A 26,154-nucleotide genomic window follows, 5' to 3' on the forward strand; every position below is an offset into this window, starting at 1 on the left:
GATCAGGAAGAATTTCTTGCCTCAGAGGGTTGTGAATCTGTGGAATCCTTTACTGAAGAGGGCTATAGAGGTTGGGTCATTAAAAATCTTGAACATCCTTAATTAGTAAGGGAATCGAGGGTTATAGGGATAAGGCGGGAAAGTGGAGTCACAGACGATCTCATTGAATAGTGGAGCAGAGACAATGGGCCAAATTCCTGCTTCTACGTTTCATGGTCTTAGTCTAAAACTACAATAATCCAAGCCATAATAACTGATATTTAATCAGATGGACAAGGAATTTTAAGAAGCATCTTAAAAAGAAGCTGGCAAGGTAAAGAGCTGCAGAGGGTGGATGTTCCAGAGCCTGGGGCAACTACCAGTGGTGACGCAGATATGAATGGAAGTACACCACAAACCAGAACGAGAAGAACGCAGAAATGTCAGAGGTTTGCGAGACTGGATGGAAGTACAAAAATTGGGAGGGAAGAGATGGAAAAGATTTTAAAATACGCTGGGAGTTTAAAATCCAAACAGTGCTTGCCTAATGGGAGCTAGTGAAGTTCAATGAGCACAGGGGTGTTAGGGGAAACAGGACTTTGCGCAAGTTAAGGCAATCGGCACAGAGCTTTTGGGGACTTAAAGATAGATTATCTTATTAAACACCTTAAATTACTGTAATTACATATGGTAAAATTAGATGGCAACTATCATTAAAGTAAAAACATTGCTCATGATTTTATAGAAGTAAATGCTTGAAAGTATTTCTGGGGACACTGGGGGAGTCTGTTAAAAGCAGGCTGAAAAGGCAGAAAGTATCTTCCAAGGACTTTAAGAATTGCACGTGCAGTGGAAATGACTGGTGTATTAATTTGTTTTGATTAGTTGGATTACAGTGGAAAAACTCACCCAAGTAAGCCACATTTTCCCAAGTGACTTGGTGTTCCTTCTCCCAGTCTTGCACAATTTTCAGCTTGGTCTGGGCATCTTTTGTATGCAATGTATTAGTGTTGATTTCTGAAAAGGATTCCACCTGAGGAGAACGGAGACAGTGATTAGCTCAATTTTCTCCCCTACTCAGCCGGCTGCCATTAAATCACATAAACAGTTTGATGAGGATTGAACACTGCCCCACACAAGGGTCCCTCACATAGGCTTTGTTTTACTATTACGTTGCATATGAAAAGCTTTTTTCCACCTTCGTTCACCCATTCCCTAACTCAAAAATATAAAGCCAGTTAGCTCTGAATTGAGGCCTAGATTCACATATTGGCAGAGGGCTACAAAGCGAGTGGAAACTAGGCGTTAACAGCCCTTGTGTCACTGACTGAGTATCACATGCACATATTACAACATGGGAAACAGGTGTATTAACATTTAGAATGGTGTTCTTGTAAAGGGGAGTCACACTTACCTTCCCCACTTCTATCTTTTTTTTACCTTCACGGGCCTATCCAATTTAACCTCAAATGTCAACTCTTTTGGATTCACAAGTCTGTGTAAAGAAGCTGAAATTGTACCTGTGATTATCCCTCAACCTCGTCAATATTTATCTCTCCGCCATGATCAACATCCCTAAAGGTGATTATCTGGTCATTGTCACATTGTGGGAGCACAAATCAGCCACCTATGTGCTAAATTAGAATAATGACCATATTTTCCAAGTATTGCCTTGAATGTAAAGTGCTTTGGGATGTCCTGATGTGTTAAGATGCTCCAGAAATGGACAATTTTCTCACATAATCAGCTTCCATTCTGTACACATGAAAAAATATCTGACTTCACAAATAAATAATAGGTTCAACTATTAACATTCAAATAAATTGCAAGGATATCTAAAAATGGACAAAAGGAGCAGCATGGTGGCACAATGATTAGCACTGCTGCCTCATAGTATCAGGGACTCAGGTTCGAATCCCAGCTTGGATCACTCTCTGTAATGACTTTGCACATTCTCCCCATATCGCCTGGGTTTCCTCTGGGTGCTCTGGTTTCCTCCCACAGTCTGAAAGACGTAGTTAGGTGCATCGGCCATGCTAAATTCTCCCTCAGTGTACCCGAACAGCTGTTGGAGTGTGGCGGCTATGAGATTCTTTCATCATAATTTCATTGCAGTGTTAATGTAAACCTACTTGTGACACAAATAAACTTTAAACACAATTTAATGAAACCTATAATTCTATTTTCAAGCAGCCCAACATATGACAGAATGATTAAGTATCAGATTTCTTAGAAAAGCAACTTCACGCTGTTCAATGCGCCATTTAGAAACCTATAGTACGAATTCATCTTTAGTCACCCAAAGGTATATCTGTAACACAAACCATAAACTGACTAAATTCTGTTGGCGAAACAACTAAGTTTTAGTGGAAGCTTTGCAGATACCAGATGCTGGCACCATAGGCAAGTGTTAGCAACTGACTGGATTCACACCAAAGTTAAATTTTAGCAAAGCAGAACGTTTTTGTTACTAGCCTGAAAACAACACTCAAGACTATGGCGATATATTTCAAGTGATCCTTGCGCTCCAATATTTGCTGTAATATTCACATGTACATAAGTAGATCCATTAGTAAACCTAACCTAGTCTGCCTGCCCCCTCCACCCCCACCCAAATGCCTGGCCCTCTATTCACTTCGTCTGTACCAGTTATCAAATCATACAACGAAGGAGCCGATAAATGTAAATCATTTTTTCATTTATTTATTGGTAGGCTTACATTAACAGTGCAATGAAGTTACTGTGAAAATCCCCTAGTTGTCAAACTGACACCTGCTCGGGTACACTGAGGGAGAATTTAGCACAGCCAATCCACCTAACCAGCACGTCTTTTGGACTGTGGGAGAAAACTGGTGGGCCCAGAGGAAACCCATGCAGACTCCACACAGACAGTATCCCAAGCTGGGTACCTGGTGCTGTGAAGTAGCAGCGCTAACCACCCACTGATTAAAGGGAATTTGTAAAAGAACCAGAGGTGACATGAAAGAGAAAAACCTCTTTCCTGCAACAAATGGTTAGAACAAGAATGGGATGGGTTTTCAACCCCCTCAGCCTGTTCTGCCATTCAATCAGATCACAGCTGATGTGTACCAGTTCCATTCAACTGCCTTTGATCTGTAGCCCAGCTCCTTAAAACCTATCAATCTGGGCTCTTGACAATTTCACAGCTATTATTTTCTCCATCACATTTTTAAAAAACTGACATTAAAATTTCTTGCTCCCTCTCCTCGACATAGTTTGACATTTGGCAGTACCACTTGAATTTGTCCTCTTCCTCAACTGCATACGTACTCGCTTAAAATATCTGCACCCTCTTACTGATCATTATCTTCTCAACTGCATCCCTCTCTCTTGGCCTCCCAATCTGTTCCCCCGCTTGCCTTCTTCCAATGTGTGAAAAGCCTTGCCACTGCTTTCCTCTGGAGTTGCAAGTTCCTTTTCACATGAGAAAAGATCTGGGAAGGGTTTTTGCCAGAGGTGAATCAGGCGTGGATCATTTCACCCTCCCAGACCTCAAAGTGAACGCTGGTGCTGAAGTATCCTTTGCTGAGGAATTTCCCCGACTCGAATTTAGGACTGGGTCTGCACATTCCAACAGATGGGCACACTGATAAACCTCTCTGGGGTGGGGGAGGTGGGTAGTGGAGGTGTGCGTGCAAATCCTAAACATTTGGGCCCCCTATATTGAGAAAGGCTACCATGACCAAATGCTCTAATGGGAAAAAGTTGGTGAGTAGAACTAACAGATAACTCTTTCAAAGACACAATTCTATGATCATCATTTTAAAACATGGTTACAGGACATAGAATGCCTACTGTGCAGAAGGCGGCCATTCAGCCCATCAAGTCTGCACCGACCAACTACAATCCCACCCAGGCCCTATTCCCATAACCACACACATTTATCCTGCTAATCCCCTGACAGTAGGGTCAATTTAGTGGGGGCCAATCAATCGAACCTGCACATCTCTGGACTGTGGGAGGAAACTGGAGCACCAGGAGGAAACTTGCACAGAAACAGGGAGAATGTGCGAACTCTCAGACGGTGACCCGAGGCCAGAATTGAACCTGGGCCCCTGGATTCAATGTCACCTTCTTTCCCCCTTCCTCCCCCACTCTTTCAAGAGCTTTTGATCATCTTTCCCTCATTAGGTTCAGTGTCACATTTTGTTTGGTGACATTCTTGTGAAGTACCACGGTCACCTTTACTATGATGTTGAGATTCCAGTATTGGACTAGGATGGGCACAGTAAGAAGTCTCACAACAACATGTTAAAGTCCAACAAGTTTATTTGGAATCACAAGCTTTTGGAGTGCTGCTCCATCAGGTGAGTCATTGATGAAGGAGCAGCACTTTTACTATGTTAAAGGTGCTATACAAGTGCGAGCTGTTGTAATGTTGAGGGGAGTTTTTGTTTGGTCCTCTTAAAACAGAGAGATAGACGAATTTCTTCTGAGGGTCATTAATCTTTGGAATTCTCTTCCCCAGAGAATAGTGAAGGCTTGATTATTAAATACATTCAAGGCCAATTTTATGTACAAGGTATGTTCATACAGCAATGGCACAAGAATTGTCTGCGGTGCAATCACCAAACAATGCTTTTAATGTGATTAATATATACAAGGTAAGTTAATAAAGTAGAAAAATAATGTGTTCTGTAACAGTATTCATACCTTAACACCTCTGTGTTTTAGCGTTTCCAGAATGGGAATATCACATTTATTAAGCACACTTGAGCCACCATGGACATCTGGAACCAGGTTATACACCAGCAGTTCTATTTTCATGGGGACCTTGCCCATGTAACCATAGCTAAATGAGAAAGAAAAGAAAGCATCAGCTGGTTCAAGACAAAATTGTTTGGGCGTTTGAAGGGCGGGGCCTTCGGGATTGAGCAAATAAGTAGAATCAACTGAGCTACTTGAAGAACCAGCATGGATTCAATGGGCCAAATGGCCCTCCCCCTTCTATGCCAAGAATGTCCCTTTCCCCCCAACAGTAATCTGCGTAGACATCAAAGAGTAAAATACCTACCATCAGGAGAGCATCTGTAAGAAGCGGCAATCTGTAGCTCTGGAACAAAGCTTCCTCGTCAGCTACACAATTGCAGAGTGAAAGATTTCATTTCTGATTTGATTTATTGTCACATGTATTAGTATGCAGTGAAAAGTATTGCTTGGTTTGCACTGTATAAAGTATACCATATGTAGAGAAGGAAAGGAGAGGTTGCAGAATGTAGCGTTACACTCGTAGCTAGGGTGTAGAGAAAGATCAACTTAATGCGAGTTAGGTCCATTCAAAAGTCTGATGGCAACAGGGAAGAAGCTGTTCTTGAGTCGTTGGTACATGACCTCAGACTGTGTCCCTCACTGGCCTTGGATCCTGTCTAACTCTGAACTGTACTTGTAGAATTCCTCTTCAGCATTTGCTTACAGATCCTATGGCTGTGCGTGGGCCTGCACGTTGGGGAGGTGGGGGGATGGGGGGGATGGAGTTTGGCTGCTGGCAGAATCGAGTCATTTTGACAAAGGACTATTGGTTGAATGACCCTGGCGAGTCCTTCTCCATGTTCCATATTTCAATGCAATGCCCAACACACAAACTCACTGGAAGTTAACTAATGCGTGTAGCAAATTGGAAAAATAAAACTGAATTCAAGTTATAGAACCCCTTGTGAGGAGGCCATTTGATCCATCGAGTCTGCACCAACAATGTTGCTACCCAGGCCGTTTCCGTAACCCAATGCATTTACTAAAGTCCCCGACACCAAAGGGCAATTTCGTATGGCCAATTGACCTAGTCTGCACATCTTTGGAGTGTGGTAGGAAACCCACCCAGACATGGGGAGAACATACAGACTTCACACAGTCATCCAAGGCCAGAATTGAACCTGGGTCCCTGGCGATGTGCGGCAGTAGTGCTAACCATTGTGCTGCTCTTAGAGCACAAGATTCTAAAACAGGCGTTCGCAAAATGGTCAAATAGCTTGTGTTGTGAGACTGAGAATAGAAACAAGATTTATGCTCATAAATGGAGGGATAGGAATTGAAAGGTAAACCCGCTTTAAATAGCATCTTTCACAACCTTAAAATATGCAAAGGTATAAATTGCCATCAGTCAGCTCCCCAAAGGAGACAGCTGCATGTGGTCACCTGGGACTATGGTGACTTTACCTTGGTTGGTTACTATTGCAATGGAGACTAACGCATCAACCAATTTTCACAAAGCAACTGAGACACACACAACACACATAACAGACATCTGGCACATAACATACAAATTAAGCTTATGCCCTTTGGAGTTTCAAGAAACAAGACGTGATCTCAGAAACAAGATCCTAAAGGGATTGGATAGGCTAGAGACCAGGATACTATTTCCATTTGTGGGACAGACTCAAATCAGTGCACACAGTTCAATAATAAGAGGTGTACCACTTAACGCACATGAAAATTTTTTTTCCTCTAAGAGGGTCTTCAGTATGTGGAATTCCCTTCTCCAGACAGCGATAGATGAAGGGTGTTTACAATTATTCAAGGCAGAGTTGGATAGATTTTTGATTGACAAGGGATGGGGGTCAAGGGTTATGGGGGACAGACTGAAAAAGTGGAGTTGAGACTACAATCAGATCAGCCAGGACCTTACTGAATGGCAGAACAGGCTCGAAAGATCAGGAATAGGCCATTCAGCCCTAAGTCCTTTGTTCCAAAGGAAATTAGGGTACACCTTAGGATGGGACGTTTAATTACTAAAGTCATTTCTGGACCAATTTTGAGGCTTTCTTTAGGAAATCTTACGAGCTGGTATTTCATTCAATTGCAGCATGGAAGAATTCTGCTGAATAAATGAGGAAGCAGTCTTGTTGGAAAATCAACATACCACAGAAATAAGCAACTAGGTCATCAGTGGTGAGCACTGCTGGCACAGCACCTGGGACCTGGATTCGATTCCAACCTTGTCTGTGTGGAGTCTGCCAGTTCTCTCCATGGTTGCGTGGGTTTCCTCTGGTTTCCTTCCTCAGTCCAAAGATGTGCAGGTTAGGCGGATTGACCATGGTAAATTGTCCCTTAGTGTCTCAAGGGATGTAGATTAGGGATCTAAGCAGGATAATGTGTGGGGTTACCAGAATAGGGCCTGGGTAAGATGCTCTTTTTGAAGAGTCGCTGCAGTCTCGATGGATAAAATGGTCGCCTTCTGCACTGTAGGGATTCTATGACATCGCACAACAATGAAATTATATAGCCACACAAAAATACTTGTACGCTGCAGTTAATTGCATCAATAAAGCTTCAGATGCATTTTTTTTTGAGGTTATCATCTTACCTCATTACCCTCTGCTCAGCAATAGGCCAGTCGATGTCAACATCAATGTCGACACTAAATTGTGGTTCCATCTCGTAATAGGCTAGTTTACCACCCTAGGTAGGAAAACAGGTAATCAAGATAAACATTCACAATGATAGGAATTAAAAAACACTCAGTCATACGAATAATGTGCTAAGGTTCTTTATAAAATAATTCATTTTTGTAAGGCCTGGCTTTCAACCGTTGCACCGTCCAAAAACAAAGCACCCAGCTGGCTCACAGCAGACAATAAAAAGGATTACCTGCTGGGTTCTTACGACACGAAAAGAAACTGTGTTCCAAACTTTATAAAAGAGGACTCTGCTGAACAAAGGGGTGGCTGCTACAAGTCATTTGACCACAGGGTTGGCCCTTTGTCTGGGAGCTATCACCAGGAGTTTCAAGAACAAAATGATTCTTTTCCCATCTCTGGAATCCCATACTTCATTGTAAACAAAAACACCTGAAAGCAGAACAAGGCAAATAAGCTGGTCCCTCTGTCCTGAACTCTCTGAAAAGGAGAAGACCGAAACTCATTATACTGGAAGGGATGCTAATAACTAGTTTGTCTCAATGGAACAATAGAATTCTAGCCAGAAGCACAGAAACTGATTGTTAGGCTGTAACTAACCATTAATAGATCAGGTCACTTGATTCAAGCCTCTGGCCTTTTAGACTGTTTTAACATGACATCACCGTGTTTCATTGCCAGTCTCCTGATTTAACATTCCACTGGTGAGCCACAAAGAAGCCAGCTCCTCCAGGCAGAGCAACAACTTAGCTGTCTAATTTAACTCTGCTGGAAGATTCTGTACCATCACTGACAGAAATGAATCAATCTCTCCATAGTTACTTCAGCTTGTGAATTAGCACCAACCAAGCAGCAAAACCGACAACTCTGGTCTTCAGCCAGCTGCATTCAAACACCAACGTGAAAGAATTTCTCAATGGAATTCCCCTGGAACTTGAGTAAACTAAAGGAGGTCATTTGACCCATCGGGTTTGCATTGACCACAATCCCACCCAGGCCCTATTCCCATAATAACCCCATATATTTACTCTACTAATCCCCCGACACTAAGGGGCAATTTATCATGGCCAATTAACCTAACCCCTGCACATTTTTGGACTGTGGGAGGAAACCGGAGCACTCCAGAACGTTAATTCCAGTGCCACCACACTCTAATCCTGTAATATAAAACCTCATGTGTACGTGGGTGCTTGTGAAACATTCCATGGATTTTGAATGTGGAAAATAAAATAACCACCTAAGTTAATCCTAATTTGAGTCCTAATGCAGCACAGTGGTTAGCACTGCTGTCTCATAGAACATGGCACCAGGGACTGGGTTTGATTCCCAGCTTGGGTCACTGTCTGAGCAGAGTCTGCACATTCTCCCGGTATCTGCGTGAGTTTCCTTCAGGTGCTTCAGTTCCCTACTACAGTCCAAAAAATGTGCAGCTTAGGTCCATTGGCTATGCTAAATTCTCCCTCACTGTAAGCAAACAGGCGCCGGAGTGCGGCAACTAGGGGATTTTCACAGTAACTTCATTACGGTGTTAACGTAAGCCTACTTGTAACACTAATAAATAAACTTTAAACTTCTGTAAAATTGGATCACAGAAAAATTAAATGATGAGGAAAACACATCATGTATTCTTTTTAAAAAATAATTCAAAGCACCTTCTGCTTAAGAAGAGTTTGTTAAAGGGTTTAATGCAGTATGGCTGTTTATCTCCGATACGTTAGCATTCCTTAAAATGACAAAAATGTATCAATCTACTCCAAGAATACTTCTCTCCTTTAATGGAAAGGAAAGCTTTCATCATTTCATTCTACCTCCAGTGTTATGTCTATGCTTCTCTACATCTTTAGTATGCGCACCCCCCTTACCTCCGTGTCCCATCACCGACAGCCAGAAGGGCAAAACTTTGGCCGCAGTCTCCACAACTTCCTCCCTATCCCAGTTATGTACCTACTTCAGCCTTTAAAAACTTCCTCAAAACCCAACTTTTCCACCAGACTTTGAGCTTCATTGCGCGTAGCCTCTCCCTCCATTTATGTCCCCAACCATTTCCACTTCTGAAGTGTATCAAGGCTTAAAAAAAAACTCCTACTGCCATTACCTATCTGCAAGTTGCTATAGAAAGGAGGAGCAACTTTCGTTATACAACAGCTGATGAACTGAGAAGAATTACATCAGTTTTTATCCTGCAAACATACGGTCAAGTTGCACACAAAGTCCAGCAATGAAATGAATGACTAGTTAAACTTCTGAGTTGCGCTATATATTAAATCATCTTTCCTCTCTGATGAAAATTCAGTTCAGAGATGAGCAAAAGAGTTCTGCCTCACTGTCAAGGCCAGTATGAGCATCATTAAAACACATTATCTGGTCATTATTGTATTTTATTGTTGCTCCTTATGTTGCTTGCTACATTACAACAGGGACTACAGTTCAAAAGTACGTCATTGCAAAGTGTTTACAAATACATAAACTAAGTGTAATAAATATATATGGTCTCTTCTGTTCCAATAATCAAACAATTTTGTTATTAATTTTACAACATAGGAAAAATGAAAGTAGTCTCTAACAGTGAGTATGTTGGACACAAATTTAGCTACTGTCTATGTTCTGCCATAGAGAGATCCAAAGCGAGTGTTTCAAGGTTTGATGTTTTCATAGAATCAATACAGAGCAGAAGGAGGCTATTCAGCCCATCAAGCCTGCACCAACACCAATCTCACCCAGGTACTATCCACATAATCCCACATATTTACCATGCTATTTCTCCTGACACTAAGGCAGAATTGTGTAATTTGCAGTCACACAAGGCCAGAATTGAACCCAGATCCCTGGCACTTTTGAGGCAGCAGTGCTAACCACTGTGCCACCCTTTTGTTTAATTATGGTCAGCAAAGAGAAGCCATGTTCCAGTAACCACTCCATGCAGTAGTGTACAAATCAACATCTTACAATCTTTGGACATTGCTGTCAACTATGATCAAAAATTGTTTTATTTTTTGGCTTTCTGAATTCAAATTTTCAAAGTCCTATTGACAACAGTATCAAATACTTAACTATTGGAAGCTCTGAACAACGAACATGCAGCAAGTTCTGGGGATTCCAGTTACGAAACTATTTTGCAAATTGCTTGAACAGAACATTAAAATGTCACTCTGTACAGAGTGAGTTGAGGGGAAAATAACACTTGTTTCTTTCAGGCATTGAGGCAGGAGTGGGAAGGCCATACACTTTCTTCACTGATAGTAGTTTTGTGCATTTTTGATGTTGTCTGTAAGATGGGGGCTTAAATTTTCCTTCCTAAAAGCAGCAAGTACACCAGATAGACCAAAGAATTTCTGATGGTACACTGTAGTTAGTACAGCAATGGGATCAGCATGCATTTCTTTAACCAGGACTGCGACAGTCATCGGACAGATATCCAACCTTTGTCCTATTGCATCAACATGACTCTCTAGCCCAGACTGAACCTGCATATTATTTACTCAGGATGCGGATGTTGCTGGCAGGAGATGTTTTATTGCCCCTCCTTAATTTCCCTCAGTTAAGTCTCACAATACCAGGTTAAAGTCCAACAGGCTTATTTGGTAGCACGAGTTTTCAGAGCGTTGCCCCTTCATCAGGTGAGTCTGATGCTGTCAAGAATGAATGCCGGCAGCATGTGTACAAAAGGTTATCCCACAACACTGTAGGGGAAGGAGCTCCAGGATTTTGACACGACAGCAATGAAGGTGATTTTATAAATGCACCACAGAAAACACTCTTTCTGGCTGTATCACAGCTTGGTATGACTCCTGCTCTGCCCAAGGCCACAAGGAAATACAAAAGGTTGTGAATGTAGCCCAACCCATCACGCAAACCAGCCTCCCATCCATTGACTCTGTCTACACTTCCTGCTGCCTCAGAAAAGCAGTTAGCATAATTAAGGATCCAACGCATCCCAGACTTTCTCTCTTCCACCTTCTGTCGGAAAAAGGATACAACAGTCTAAGGACACAGACCAACCCCAACTCAAGAACAGCTTCTTCCTTGCTGCCAGACTTTTAAACGGACTGTACCTTAAATGCAAGGTAGCTGTATGATTTAGCTAGTCACAGCTATGGTGTACAGAACGTTGATCTTTCTCTACATCTTAGCCACGACTGAAACACTACATTCTGCACTCTCTCCTTCTCATGAACGGTATGCCTTGAATAGTGTGCAAAAACCGACACTTTTCACTATATAACATTTCATGTCACAATAAATCAAATCAAAATCATTGATTTATTTCCAGGTTGAAATGATGCATAGACTTGGAAGTGCTAACACTCACATTCAACTACTGCCCATGTCTGTCTCAGCTGTTTAAATCGTGGACTTGGGAGCTGCATAAGTAGTCTCTGTGAACAAGGTTGCGCGATGCAAACAAAACATACATATATATATATAAACACCAGAACTCCATGTAACCCCATGCAGTTACCCCACTAATACTCCTAATCTACACATGTTGGGAGTGTCGGAGGAAACCAGAGCACCCGAGGAAACTCATGCAAATGCGTGGAGAACGTGCAAACTCCACAGAGACTGTCAGTCAAAGTCTGGAATTGAACCCGGGTCCCTTGCGCTGTGAGACAGTAGCGCTAACCATCGTGCCATCCTGTCACATGGAAGCTGAATCCCTCTCATGTTTAATGTTAGCCATTTACCTGGAGGAGTCCACTCTTAATTAACTCTGTAGTGGCAAAGTAGAGTGATCCATTTTCACAGAGTTCCCCACTCCAATCTTGCCTCCGGGGTCGATGAGCTGGATCCAGATTTAAAGGCTTTGTTATTTGACCTATTGCAGACAAAAAGACAATAGAAATCATTCAACCGCTCATTTCATCCTACTCATTTCCTCCTCAAAGAAGGCCCCGCTGTGGGAACTCTGATGGGTCCTAGCCATATCTGCCTGTGCATGTGAGACTCAATATTTACAATGTTCCAATCCTAATCAAGTTCCTTTGGTCACTTCCTTTTCCAGTGCGCTGGAGGCTGTACAAGTCCCGTTTCCAGCTCTTGCCCCAAATAGAACATTTTGCCAACTCTGCTTCCAATATCCAACCTTCTCTTCCCTTCAAGTTAACCTCTGATTCTCTCTCTCTCTCCCTACCTTGTCCAACTCCATTTCTGGGACTGGGCTGCCAACTAGTACCCACTGACGACCCTGACTCCCACAGCAACCTTGATTATACTAACTCCCAAGACACTTGCTTCAGGGACTCGTTCCATTATCCTGGACCCTCCATCAGCCCTGACGATGCCACCTTCCATACCAGTGCTTCCAGTGCTTTTACTTTTCACGCTGATCCCACTTTCTGCACTTCTACTACCACCCCTTCTCCTCCCCTCACAATAGGTTCCCCCTTTTCTTCACCTTCTGCCCATCATCCTCCATATGCTAGACCCACGGTCATTATTACTCATTCCAGCATAACACCCCACTTCCCTCCCCTTTCATCATTCCAAAGGAGATGTTTCTTCTGCGACAAGGCTTTTGACAAGGTACCATGTGGTAGGCTGTTGCATCAGGTTAAATCTCATGGGATCCTGGGTGAAGTATCTAATTGGATACAAAATTGGCTTGTGTCAAGAAGCCAGAGGATAGTTGTAGAGAATTGTTTTTCAAACTGGAGGCCTGTGACCAGCAGTGTGCCTCAGGGATCAGTGCTGGGTCCACTGTTATTGGTCATTCATATTTGGTTGAGAATATAGGAGGCATGATTAGTAAGTTTGCAGATGACACTAAGATTGGTGGCATAGTGGACAGTGAAGAAAGTTACCTCCAATTGCAATGGGATCTTGATCAATTGGGCCTGCTGGCTGACAAATGTCTGATGGATTTAATTTAGACAAATGCGAGGTGATGCATTTTGGTAGATTGAACCAGGGCAGGACTTACTCAGTTAATGGTAGGGCACTGGGGAGAGTTACAAAGAAATCGAAGGGTACATGTTCATAGCTCCTTGAAAATGGAGTCACAGGTGGACAGAGTGGTGAAGAAGGCATTTGGCATGCTTGGTTTCATTGGTCAGAACATTGAATACAGGAGTTGGAATGTCCTGTTGAAGTTGTACAAGACATTGGTAATGCCACACTTGGAATACTGTGCGCGATTCTGGTCACCCTATTATAGAAAGGATATTATTAAACTAGAAAGAGCGCAGAAAAGATTTACTAGGATGCTACCAGGACTTGATGGATTGAGTTATAAGGAGAGACTGGATAGACTGGGACTTTTTTCTCTGAAGTGTAGGAGGCTGAGGGGTGATCTTACAGAGCTCTATAAAATAATGAGGGGCACAGATCAGCTAGATAGTCAATATCTTTTCTCAAAGGTAGGGGAGTCTAAAACTAGAGGGCACAGGTTTAAAGTGATAGGGGAGAGATACAAAAGTGTCCAATTTTTTCACAAAGGGTGGTGAGTGACTGGAACAGCCTGCCAGAGGTAGCAGTAGAGGCGGGTACAATTTTGTCTTTTAAAAAGCGTTTAGACAGTTACATGGATACGGTGGGTATGGAAGGATATGGGCCAAATGTGGGCAATTGGGACATGGAAGGATATGGGCTAAATGCAGGCAGCATGGACAAGTTGGGCCAAAGGGCCTGTTTCCACGCCGTAAACCTCTATGACCCCACAATCACACCAAAAGCAGCACCCCACATTGACACCTTTTCCTGCAAGCACAGGAAAAGCATCAGCTGCCTTATTACTTTCTCCCCTCTTCACTCCTTCCACATGAAACGAATATCATGCTTTGCTCAATTCAGCATGTACAATAACAGATGCGACCCAATGCGTCCTTCCCCCTACGCTGGGAAACCCAAACGCAGATTGGGCAAATGCTTTGTGAAAAACCTCTCGAGGCCACAAGCGTGACCCTGAGCTTCCAGTCATTTAGTTCGCTGTTCATTCCCATTCTGGCCTCAGCCACCTGTCCCATCCTAATGAGGCTCACCAGGAGCTCTGCAAACAGCACCTCATCTTCCACTTTGGCACTTGCTGCGTTTTGGACTCAATTCCAAGCTCCCCCATTTCACATCATGACCTCTGTCTCTGTCATTCTGCAGATGTTAGCAATGATCCTGGTTATCATCATTTGCAGCTCCGCGAAGTGCAGCATCTTTTCCTTCCAGTTAATACTGGAAGGAAACATGTTCTTTCATTTGCTGTGCCCCTCCACCCCTTTGTCATTTAATCTCAGCCATCTCTCATCTCATGCCACCCCAATACAGACCTTCCCTCTCGACCTTTCCTCCTCTCTCCAAATCTCTTTACAATCCTGAATATTGGCATTCCAGCAAAGGTTCATCATCCTTAGATGTTAACACAGTTTCTGTCTCCCCAGATCAGCATTTTCTGTTTGTATTACTCCCCAACGACTTAGAATAATACCGGGCATATTACTAAGTCAACAGTGCACCCAATCCTGTATGTCAATGGAGGTACTAATAAATAAGAACATGAGAACTAGGAGCAGTAGTATGTTAATCTTTTTGTGGACTCAGCTTCATTTATCCACTCACCGTAACACTTAATTCCTTAACTGTTCAAAAATCCATCTTTGCCTTAAAAATAATGAAGTAGCCTCAAGTGCTTCACCAGGCAGATTCACAACCCTTTGGATCAAGAAGTTCCTCCTTAACTCAGTCCTAAATCTGCTCCCCTTTATGTTGAGGCTATGCCCTTACTTCTAGTCTCACGAGCCAGCGAAAACAACCTCCCTGCTTCGTTCTTATCTATTCCCTTCATAATTTCATGTTTCGATAAGATCCTCCCTCAGTCTTCTGAATTCCAATGGGTATAGCCCCACTCTATTCAGTCTCTCATAAGCCAACCCTCTCAATTCCGGAATCAACCTAGTGAATCTCCTCTGCACCCTCTTCAGTGCCAGTATACTTCTTCAAGTAAGGGGACCAAAACCATACACAGTACTCCAGGTGTGGCCACACCAGCTGCTTATACTGCTGCAACTCCATCCCTCGAGCAATGAAGGTCAAAATTCCATTTGCCTTCTTAATTACCTGCTGTACCTGCAAACCAACTTTTTCTGATTCCTGCACGAGGACACGCAGGCTCTTGTGCACAGCAGCATGCTGGTTTTTTTTTTAACTGAAATAATTATTTATTTAAATAATTGCCTATTTTGCTATTATTCCTACCAAAATGGACGCCCTCACATTTACCAACATTGTACTTCATCTGCCAGACCCTCGCCCATTCATTTAAAGTATCTGTATCCATTTGCAGACATCCAGTGTCCTCTGCATACGTTGCTCTACCACTCACCTTAGTGTCATCGGCGAGCTTGGACACATCATGCTCGGTCCCCAATTCCAAATTATCTCTGCAGAAATAGAAATTAAGAGTAGGCCATACGGCCCGTCGAGCCTGCTCCGCCATTCATTTTGAACATGGCTGATCATCGAATTCAATATCCTGATTCCACCTTCCCTCCATTTCAGCTGATTCCCATTAGTCCCAAGGGCTATATCTAATTTCTTCTTGAAATCGCACAACATTTTGGCCTCAACTACATTCTGTAGTAGTGAATTCCACACATTCACCACTCTCCAGGTAAAGAAATTTCTACTAATCTCAGTTCTAAATATTTTATCCTTACCCTCAAACCATGACCCCTGATTCTGGACTCCCTGCCATCTGGAATATTATTTCTGATTCAGCTGCAACATAACCTCCCTGATTTTAAACTCCATCCCTTTAGCAATGAAGGACAAAATTCCATTTGCCTTCTTAATTACCCTCTCTAACCCTGTTAGAATTTTATAAATTTCTATCAGATCCCCTCTCACTCTGATATAATACCTTTTCACTGGTAACCTATCTTCAAATTCAATTAGTGAAGCATAATTGCTACAGGCCACAATACTTAAAGAACTAAGAAAATTACAGCATAGGAACAGGCCCTTTTGGCCCTCCAAGTCTGTACTGACCATTCTGCCCGACTGAACTAAAACCCCCTACCCTTCCGAGGGCCATATTCCTCTATTCCCATCCTATTCATGTATTTATCCTGATGCCCCTTAAAAGTTACTCTCTTATCTGCTTCCACTACCTCCCCTGGCAGCAAGTTTCAAGCACCCACCATGTTCTGCGTAAAAAAACTTGCCTTGTACATCTCCTTTAAACCTTGCCCCTCGCAACTTAAATTTTCGCTCCCTGGTAATTGACTCTTCCACCCTGGGGAAAAGCTTCTATTTATTCTGTCCACGTCCCTCAATCTTGTAGATTTCTGTCAGGTCACCCCAGTGAGAACAAACCAAATTTCTCCAAACTCTCCTCATAGCTAAAGCCCTCCATGCCATGCAATACCTGGTAAATCTTTTCTGGACCCTCGCCAAAGCCTCCACATCTTTCTGGTACTGTGGCAACCAGGAATGAACACTATATTCCAAGTTCAGCCTAACTAATGTTCTATAAAGCTGCAACATGACTTGCCAATTTTTAAACTCAATGCTCCAACTGTATGTCTTCTTGACTATCTTCTCCAGCTGTATTGCCACTTTCAGTGACCTGTGTACCTATACACCCAGATCCCTCTACTATCAATACTCTTAAGGGTTCTGCCATTTACTGTATATTTCCTATCAGTATTAGATGTTCCAAAATGCATTACCTCACATTTATGTGGATTAAACTCCACCTGCCATCTCTCCGCCCAAGTCTCAACCGATCTATATCTTGCTGTATCCCGACGGTCCTCATTACTATCTGCAAATCCACCAACCTTTGCATCATCCGCAAACTTATTAATTAAACCAGTTACATTTTCCTCCAAAACACTCATGAGTAAAACTAACAGCCAGTTACATCAACCAAAAGTTACAGTACTTTAAGTGCTTCATTATTTTTATGCAAAATCAGCTGTGCTTCCCAATTCACACTTCATTTTAGGAGTTAATTTTACTAAAAGCCTTTCGTTATCTTATTGTAAGTATGTATTTTATCAACATGGGTCCTCCTCTCTTCCAGTTTCTCTGTCCTGTTTAATAGTCAGTTCAAAGTCCAGCTTGTAGGCAGGTTTCTGTAACAGCTATTGCGCAACACCCTTTAAGCCGAATGTGCTCCTCCACCCAGATTTAAGACCCCTTATCTTGTTCCAAACACTTCTTGCTTTAAAAACTTGTCTGACTCCACAAGCTAAACATCAACTCCGAAGTGCGGAGCTAGTGGTCTGGTCCAAAGTTGGAAAACAAAATTTTACAGCAAAGATTGGAGTCTGGACATTTCAGGACAGGCGAAAGAGGGGGTGATTGGATCGAGGAGGCAAGGGTCAGGAGAAATCGGAGACTAGAGGCGGGTCAGCGATATGATGAGGGCAGATCAGGGGCCTCGCATTGGAGGGGGAGAAGTGAAGAGGGGAGAGAAATCAGCATTAGGGGCTGTCGGTACGGTGGAGCTCAAGTGCAGAAGTATTAGGATGGCGACGCTGTGAGAGAATATTCATGCTGTCACCTGCAGGGATAAGTGCAAGATTCCTGCAGCACGTAATAAACATATGTAACGGCTTTGTAAGATGAATTGCCAGTTAGAATCACGCTGTTACTTCTGGGAACAGTTACCGTGAAACTTTCCATTTCACGTGCGCAACCAATGGGATTAGATTACACCATCTACATTATTTTAACCCATTTACTTTAAGAGGTTTGCAGCCAGCAAAAATGAATTTGATTTGATTCATTATTATCACATGAACACATTGAAAAGTATTGCTTCTTGTGCGCTACATAAAGGATACCATATATAGAGAAGGAAAGGAGAGAGTGCAGAATGTAGTGTCACAGTCATAACTAGGGTGTAGAGAAAGATCAACTTAATGCAAGGTAGGTCCGTTTAAAAGTCTGATGGCAACAGGGAAGTATCACAGAATCTTACAGTGCAGAAAGAGGCCCTTTGGCCCATTGAGTCTGCACCAAACACAATCCCACCCAGGCTCTACCCCCACATCCCTACACATTATACCCACTAATCCCTCTAACCTACGCTTCCCTGGACACTAAGGGGCAATTTCTTAGCATGGCCAATCAACCTAACCCGCACATCTTTGGACTGTGGGAGGAAACCCACGCAGACATGGGGAGAATGTGCAAACTGAGTGACCTGAGCCGGGAATCGAACCCTGGAACTGTGAAGCAGCAGTGCTAACCACTGTGCTACCGTGCCATCCAGGAAGAACTGTACTTGAGTCAATTGGTAAGATACGTGACCTCAGACTTTTAATCTTTTTAATTTTTTAATCATCAAAACATCATCAGGTTGGAAAATCTCGGCTAGTATTTCATTGAAAGACGAATATACAAATGGTCTACCTTTTGGCACCTCCTGCCAGCGAAAATGATGGCGTCTTACAACAGAAAAGACAGAATCATATCCATCTTCCTTCATCATCTTCACTACATCTTTCAGATGGTGCGGATGGAGACAAGGAGAAGTGCATTGTATTTGACAGACCACGTCAACGTCTGCCAATGAAATGAGAAGAATGGTTATCATTTTTAAAGTCCACGATAGAATGAGGGAAGTAAGGAGATCTTTCAAATGGAGGCACCTGAAGTTTGCTAGTCCCATTGTGCAGCCATATACGCACAGAACAATATATCCAGGGCAGCAGACATTGACTGCAAAGTTCTTTAACAGACCATGATGGAAGTTGACTCTTTTTTTTTGCAGTGAGTTTACATATGGTTTCTCTTTCCCCGTCATTAGCAGGCAATACAGCTACACATAAAAACTACCTTTCACATGTATACTATAAAAGAGTATCATTCATTGGTTAATAATAATTAAAAATAAGGATTTAAATTGCATTGAGACAAACAGCCACTTCCACATTTTGTTTACTATCTAATATACGCCAAATGATTTTGCACGATTCTAGAGAAGGATCGCACTCTTTACAAGATCAATGTCATATTAATTTTAAGACACCATTAGTCCTCATTTACCCTTCTATGGTGAGATAACCAAATGATTAATGTCCAAAATTTGGCAGCCTCAGGATCAGGACAGTGCCACATTCCACATTTTCATAACTTTTTTTGTACATTCATTCATGGGATTTGGGTATCACTGGCTGGGCCAGCCTTTAGTCTATAACTAATTACCCCTTGAACTCAGTGGCTTGTTAGGCCACTTAAGAGTCAACCACATTGATGTGGATCTGGAGTCATACGTAGGCCAGACCAGGTAAGGACACAGAACATAGAACATTACAGCACAGTACAGGCCCTTCGGCCCTCGATGTTGCGCCGACCAGTGGAACCAATCTAATGACCCTCTAACCTAAACTACTCCAATATTATCCATATGCCTATCCACTGACCATTTGAACACCCTTAAAGTTGGCGAGTCCACAACTGCTGCAGGCAGGGCATTCCACGACCTTACTACCCTCTGAGTAAAGAACCTACCTCTGACATCCGTCCTATAATTACCACCCCTCAATTTAAAGCTATGTCCCCTTGTGTTAGCTATCATCATCCGAGGGAAAAGGCTCTCACTGTCCACCCTATCCAATCCTTCAATCATCTTGTATGCTTCAATCAGGTCACCTCGTATAACCTCAAGTCCCTCAGCCTTTCCTCAGGAGACCATCCCACCATACCAAGCAACATCCTGGTAAACCTCCTCTGCACCCTTTCCAATGCCTCCACATCTTTCTTGTAACGCGGCGACCAGAACTGTACGCAATACTCCAAGTGCGGCCACGCCAGAGTTTTGTACAGTTGTAACATGACCTCACGGCTCTGAAATTCAATCCCTCTACCAATAAAAGCTAACACACCGTACGCCTTCTTAACAACCTTATCAACCTGGGTGCCAACTTTCAGGGAGCTATGCACATGTACACCGAGATCTCTCTGCTCGTCAACACTACTGAGAGTCCTTCCATTAGCCCTATATTCTGTACTCCTGCTATTCTTACCAAAGTGAATCACCTCACACTTTTCCATATTAAACTCCATCTGCCACCCCTCGGCCCAGCTCTGCAGCTTATCTATGTCCCTCTGCAAACAGTAACATCCATCCTCACTGTCTACAACTCCTCCAACTTTGGTGTCGTCAGCAAATTTACTAATCCATCCTTCTACACCCTCATCTAGGTCATTTATAAAAATGACAAACAGCAGTGGCCCCAAAACAAATCCTTGAGGTACACCACTTGTAACTGAACTCCAGGCTGAATACTTCCCATCAACCACCACCCTCTGTCTTCTATCAGCTAGCCAATTCCTGATCCAAACTGCTAAATCACCCTCAATCCCATGCATCTGCATTTTCTGCAATAGCCTACCATGGGGAACCTTATCAAACACTTTGCTAAAATCCATATACACCACGTCAACTGCCTTGCCCTTATCCACCTCTTTGGTCACCTTTTCAAAAAGCTTGATAAGGTTTGTGAGGCACAACCTACCCTTCACAAAACCATGTTGACTCTCCTTAATCAATTTATTTCCCTCTAGATGATTATAAATCCTATCCCTTGTAATTCCTTCTGAAACTTTGCCCACAACAGAAGTAAGGCTCACTGGTCTATAATTCCCAGGATGGTCTCTACTCCCCTTCTTGAACAAGGGGACAACATTTGCTATCCTCCAGTCTTCCGGCACTATACCTGAAGCCAATGACGACATGAAGATCAAAGCCAAAGGCTCTGCAATCTCCTTCCTAGCCTCCCAGAGAATCCCAGGGTAAATCCCATCCAGCCCAGGGGACTTATCTATTTTCACACTCTTGAGAATTGCCAACACCTCCTCATGTACCTCAATCCCATCTAGTCTACTACCTGGTATCACAGTATTCTCCTCGACTACACTGACTTTTTCCTGCGTGAATACTGACGAGAAATACTCATTCAGTGCCTCTCCTACCTCTTCAGGCTCCACACACAACTTCCCACTGCTGTCTCCGACTGGCCCTAATCTTGCCCTAACCAATCTTTTATTCTTGACATACCTGTAGAAAGCTTTAGGATTTTCCTTGGTCCGATCCACCAAAGTCTTCTCATGTCCTCTTCTAGCTCTTCTTAACTCTCTCTTTAGCTCCTTCCTGGTTAATTTATAACTCTCCAGTGCCCTAACTGAGCCTTCACGTCTCATCTTTACGTAAGCCTCCTTCTTCCTCTTCACCAGAGATTCAACTTCCTTAGTACACCACAGTTCCCTCGCTTGACCACTTCCTCCCTGCCTGACAGGTACATATTTATCAAGGACTCGCAGTAGCTGCTCCTTGAATAAGCTCCACATTTCAGATGTTCCCAGCCCCTGCAATTTCCTACTCCACCCTATGTATCCTAAATCTCGCCTAGTAGCCTCATTGACGGCAGATTTCCTTCCCTAAAGCACATTAGTGAACAAGATGGGTTTTTACGACAATCAACAATAGCTTCACGGTCATCATGAGCCTTTTAATTCCAGGTTTTTACTGATTTCAAATTTCACCATCTGCTGTGGTGGGATTCAAACTCAGGTCCCCAGAGCATCACCCTGAATCTCTGGATTACTAGTCCAGTGACAATACCACTTCCCCCATGGTGGGTCAGATGACAGTAGACACATGAGGAGGATAAGCGTTTTACTTCCTAGCTTCTGAGGTTGTTCTCCCTTTCATTCCCAAGGGTAATGATCCATCCTGCTTACTTGCAAGATACATTCAGTGAAGTTCCTGATATTTAACTTACAGGCTTCAGGCATTTCACCCACAAACACACTCACCCTCCACCAGACACACAGTTAGCAGTGTGTACCATCTGCTGTGCTACACTGAAGAAATCTATTCTTTTGATAGCACCTTCCAAACTAACAGCTGTTACCATCTAGAAGGACAAGGGCAGATGATTATGGGAACAGCATCAGCTGGAAGGTCCCCTCCAAGCTAGTCACCGTCCTGACTTGGAAATATATCACTGTTCCTTCAGTGTCCTGGATGCTCCTTCCCAGCAGCAGTGGACTGCAGCAGTTCAAGGAGGCAGCTCGCCAACACCTTCTCAAGGCAACGAGAGATAGGCAGTGAATACTGGCCTAGGCAGCGAAGCCCCCAGCCCATGAATAAAAAATAGACAATATCTAATTATTTTCTGTAAAGCTGACTGCAGGTCACTGAACCCACCCTTTCCCCAATCATTCCTTATAGGTGGAGAGAATATGGTCCTGCTCGTCAAAAAGATTAAAACTAAGGGCCAAAAATAAGAGATTGTCACTAAAATATCCACTAGGGAATATAGGGAAATCATATTTAACCAGGCAGCAATTTAAACGTGCATGTTTTCACTGATCGGACCATTTAAGGGCGAGTTTGGTAATGGCCTGAAGGAGACAAAAAAAATCTCAAGCTCTGTTGAGGGGGTTAGCTGAAGAGGGAGGAGGGTCACATGAAGCATAATTCCTGGTGTGGACCCTTTAGGTAGCATTTCTATGCTTCACATTCTGGATTACTCATCTCAAAGGCCTCAGTTCTAAGCCTGAGCAAGACATCACCCCCTATCTGAACTTTACATGCAAAGCCGGAGTGAAAAGCATCACTCTTTTTATACCACTGTTAGCTGGTGATCCCATGTGAACTATAGTACCTTTGTGTTTTTTCAAGAATTCCAGTACGGTTTCCAGTGAACTTGACGAATCTTTTGACACTTTTGGGCTTCTTTTATGCACCTGAGCTCCAAATTTGTTTGCTACCTTCGCAATCTCTTCATGGTCAGTTGACACCCATATACTGAGAAATAAATTAAAAGAAACACAGCTTTCTAAGCAATGTCTCATTTATGGACCAGGATGTCAAAGTTAGTTACATTTAAATAGCACACTTGAAATTCTGACACATACATGAAACCTCTTCCAGTACACATTTTCAAGCAATAAAGAACTTTAAACTTCACTTTTGTATTTTACTATGAAAAGGCACAATGAAAACAATTATTAACTTATGGAAGTGGGAGTCCAAAACTGAAAGCCACGCAAACAATTAGAGCTCAAGTATCCTTTAGGGAAGGAAATCTGCCTTCCTTACTTGGCCTGGTCTATAGGCAATTCCAGATCCCGAGCAATATGGCAGAATCTTAAATGACCTCCAAAATGTCCTAGCAAGCCACTCAGTTCAAGGGCAATTAGGGATGGCAACAAATGATGGCCTTGCTAGTGGTGCCCACATGCCAAGAAAGAATTTTTAAAACAGACCAAAAAGTAAAGGGCAGGGATAATTCTTTGACCATGGTGAATTTTGTACTCGTTTAACATGGTGATGGCTGGTAAGCAAATGTACAAAGTGAGCCTATTCATTGTGTCCTCTGTAAAATTCCTCCATGTGGCTAAATAGTTGCATTATTACGGGTTATGTATTTTGTCGCACCTAAACCCAGCCCCTGGTTGGAATTTTGAGCCTCTGCCTGCAATGGATGCCCACAAGTGCCTGCACTAAGGAATGCACAGCCTGTGCCAGTACAGGACAGAACTCTTGCACCAAGGCCCCCACTGATGCAGCCGCCTTCGCAGTGTTGGCCTGGCTGTCTTGGAGCATCAGCACGGTCGCCTTGGACAGAAGGCACTGGGATTCCTCCATTCTCTCTCAATTTGAGGAGTGCAGCTGACATCTTTTCCTGACTCGACTTTGGAGCTCCAGCAACTGTGGCATGACTGAGTCCAGAGACTCGTCATCTGACTGGGGCCCAGCAGCCTCCTGGCCTCCATCAATCCAGTGAGTGCTGGCTCCCTGGGAAATCCCTGCCTCTATCTGCACTGTGACTGACGGTTGTGTGGGTTAATCAGAGGTTGGCTACTGCGGAGGTGGCATGAAACCCACGCAAGTTTTTTTTGTTATTGAACTCAGTATCCTGATCCTGCCTTCTCCCCATGTCCCTTGATCCCTTTAGCCCCAAGAGATACATCTAATTTCTTCTTGAAATCATGCAATGTTTTGTGACTGGGCTGTGACAAATGGTGTTCCTCAGCGATCAGTGCTGGGACCTTTGCTGTTTGTGATATACATAAACGATTTGGAGGAAAATGCAACTTCAATGATTAGTAAGTTTGCAGACAACACAAAGGTTGGTGGATTTACAGATTGTGATGAGAGCCATCGGGTGATACAGCAGGACATAGATCAGTTGGAGACTTTGGCGGGGAGATAGCAGATGAAGTTTAATCCAGACAAATGTGAGATAATGCATTTTGGAAGGTCTAATACAGATAGGAAATATACAGTAAATGGCAGAGCCCTCAAGAGTATTGACAGACAAAAGGATCTGGGTGTACAGGTACACAGGCCACAAAGTGGCAATGCAGATGGAGAAGGCAGTCAAGGCGGCATACAGCATGCTTGCCTTCATCCCCCAGGGTACTGAGTTTAAAAATTGGTAAGTCATGTTGCACTTTATAGAACCTTAGTTAGGCCACACTTGGAACATAGTGTTCAATTCCAGTTGCCACACTAGCAGAAGGATGTGGAGGTTTTGAAGTGGGTTTACCAGGATGTTGGCTGGTATGGAGGGCATTAGCTACGAGGAGAAGTTAGAGAAACTTAGTTTGTTTTCACTGGAGTGACAGAGGTTGAGGGAAGACCCAATAGAAGTCTACAAGATTATGAGGGGCACAGACTGAGTGGATAGTCAGAAGCTTTTTTCCAGGGTGGAAGAGTCAATTACTAGGAGGCCTAGGTTTAAGGTGCAATGGGCAAGGTTTAAAGAAGATGTACGAGGCAGATTTTTTACACAGAGGGTGGTGGGTGTCTGGGATTCGTTGCCGGGAGAGGTAGTGGATGCGGATATGGTAGCGACTTTTAAGGGACATCTTGACGAGCAAATGAATGGGATGGGAATAGAGAGATATAGTCTCCAGGAGGGTAAGGGGTTTTAGGTAAATCGGGCAGCATGGAAGATGCAGGTGTGGAGGACCTGTTCCTGTACTATAATTTTCTTTGTTCTGGCCTCTGTGGTAGGGAATGCCACACATTCACCACTCTCCGGGTGAAGCATGCTGAGCTAGTTAAATTCTCACAGCCCTTCCCAAATAGATTTTTTTTGACAAGAGCTTTACTGCACTCGGGAGCTGGATGTCCTTTGCATTTCTGCTGTATTGGCATTAACATAATTGTGTGAGGGACACGTTATCAAACGTTTCTGCCTTTGAATCAGGAACTGCTGCAGGTACAACAGGTAGATCAAAGAACAGGTGTACTGGGGGAAAAAACCTCCTAGCAACACCAAGCTGCTCCCAGATTCAGCACACCGGTAAGTTATGGAACAGAGGGAACTCAGATGGAAAAATATGCTCTTGGCTACCTCTGGTACCTCACTCTTGTAAAACCCTTCAAATAACCCCAAACCCTCCTTCCCAGTTGAGACCAGCAAATTGCTCCCAGTGTTAGAAATTGTACTTGGGCTGGGGACACCTGCGTTCCAGCTCAAGGTTTGGAAGAATACACGAGCAATGCTGTACATTGTTTGTGACTCAAGTTCACGTTTCAGCGAACAATGCAAACTCATAACCTCACCTGATTCAAAACATTCAACAAAACAGCACAAACAGGCAGCACACCAACTTGCAGTTATATGTTGTCTTAGACCAGACAAAAGATGCCATAAAAGTTGTCATATAGCCATCAAACCACATTAACTTATACTTAGCATATACTTCCCCTCAATACCTGCCTTACCACCACTCTATCAGGACACGTGACCAAAAGCTTGGCCAAAGTCAAAGCAACTTCAAAGAGAGACCACGACAGTATTCAGCTGGGCATTCTGCATCTCAATGACCTGCTTCACTT

At 43.2% G+C, this 26,154-nt stretch overlaps 1 protein-coding gene across 1 annotated transcript in view; it reads right to left on the bottom strand.

Moving 5' to 3' along the window:
* Positions 1-26,154, bottom strand: part of cmasa (cytidine monophosphate N-acetylneuraminic acid synthetase a) — a 32,757-nt gene that overhangs the window by 4,708 nt on the left and 1,895 nt on the right. Inside the window, exons 2-7 of the mRNA XM_080183600.1 lie at positions 22,964-23,106; positions 18,702-18,854; positions 12,038-12,168; positions 7,301-7,395; positions 4,654-4,792; positions 889-1,012 (exon numbers count right to left, since the gene is read on the bottom strand). Of these exons, the coding sequence (XP_080039726.1) occupies positions 889-1,012; positions 4,654-4,792; positions 7,301-7,395; positions 12,038-12,168; positions 18,702-18,854; positions 22,964-23,106 (785 nt within the window). The remainder of the gene's footprint in view (positions 1-888; positions 1,013-4,653; positions 4,793-7,300; positions 7,396-12,037; positions 12,169-18,701; positions 18,855-22,963; positions 23,107-26,154) is intronic.

Source organism: Carcharhinus amblyrhynchos, unplaced genomic scaffold (genome assembly GCF_965287045.1).
Source record: "Carcharhinus amblyrhynchos unplaced genomic scaffold, sCarAmb.v2.hapA chromosome_344, whole genome shotgun sequence".
In the NCBI taxonomy this organism is placed as follows: domain Eukaryota; kingdom Metazoa; phylum Chordata; class Chondrichthyes; order Carcharhiniformes; family Carcharhinidae; genus Carcharhinus; species Carcharhinus amblyrhynchos.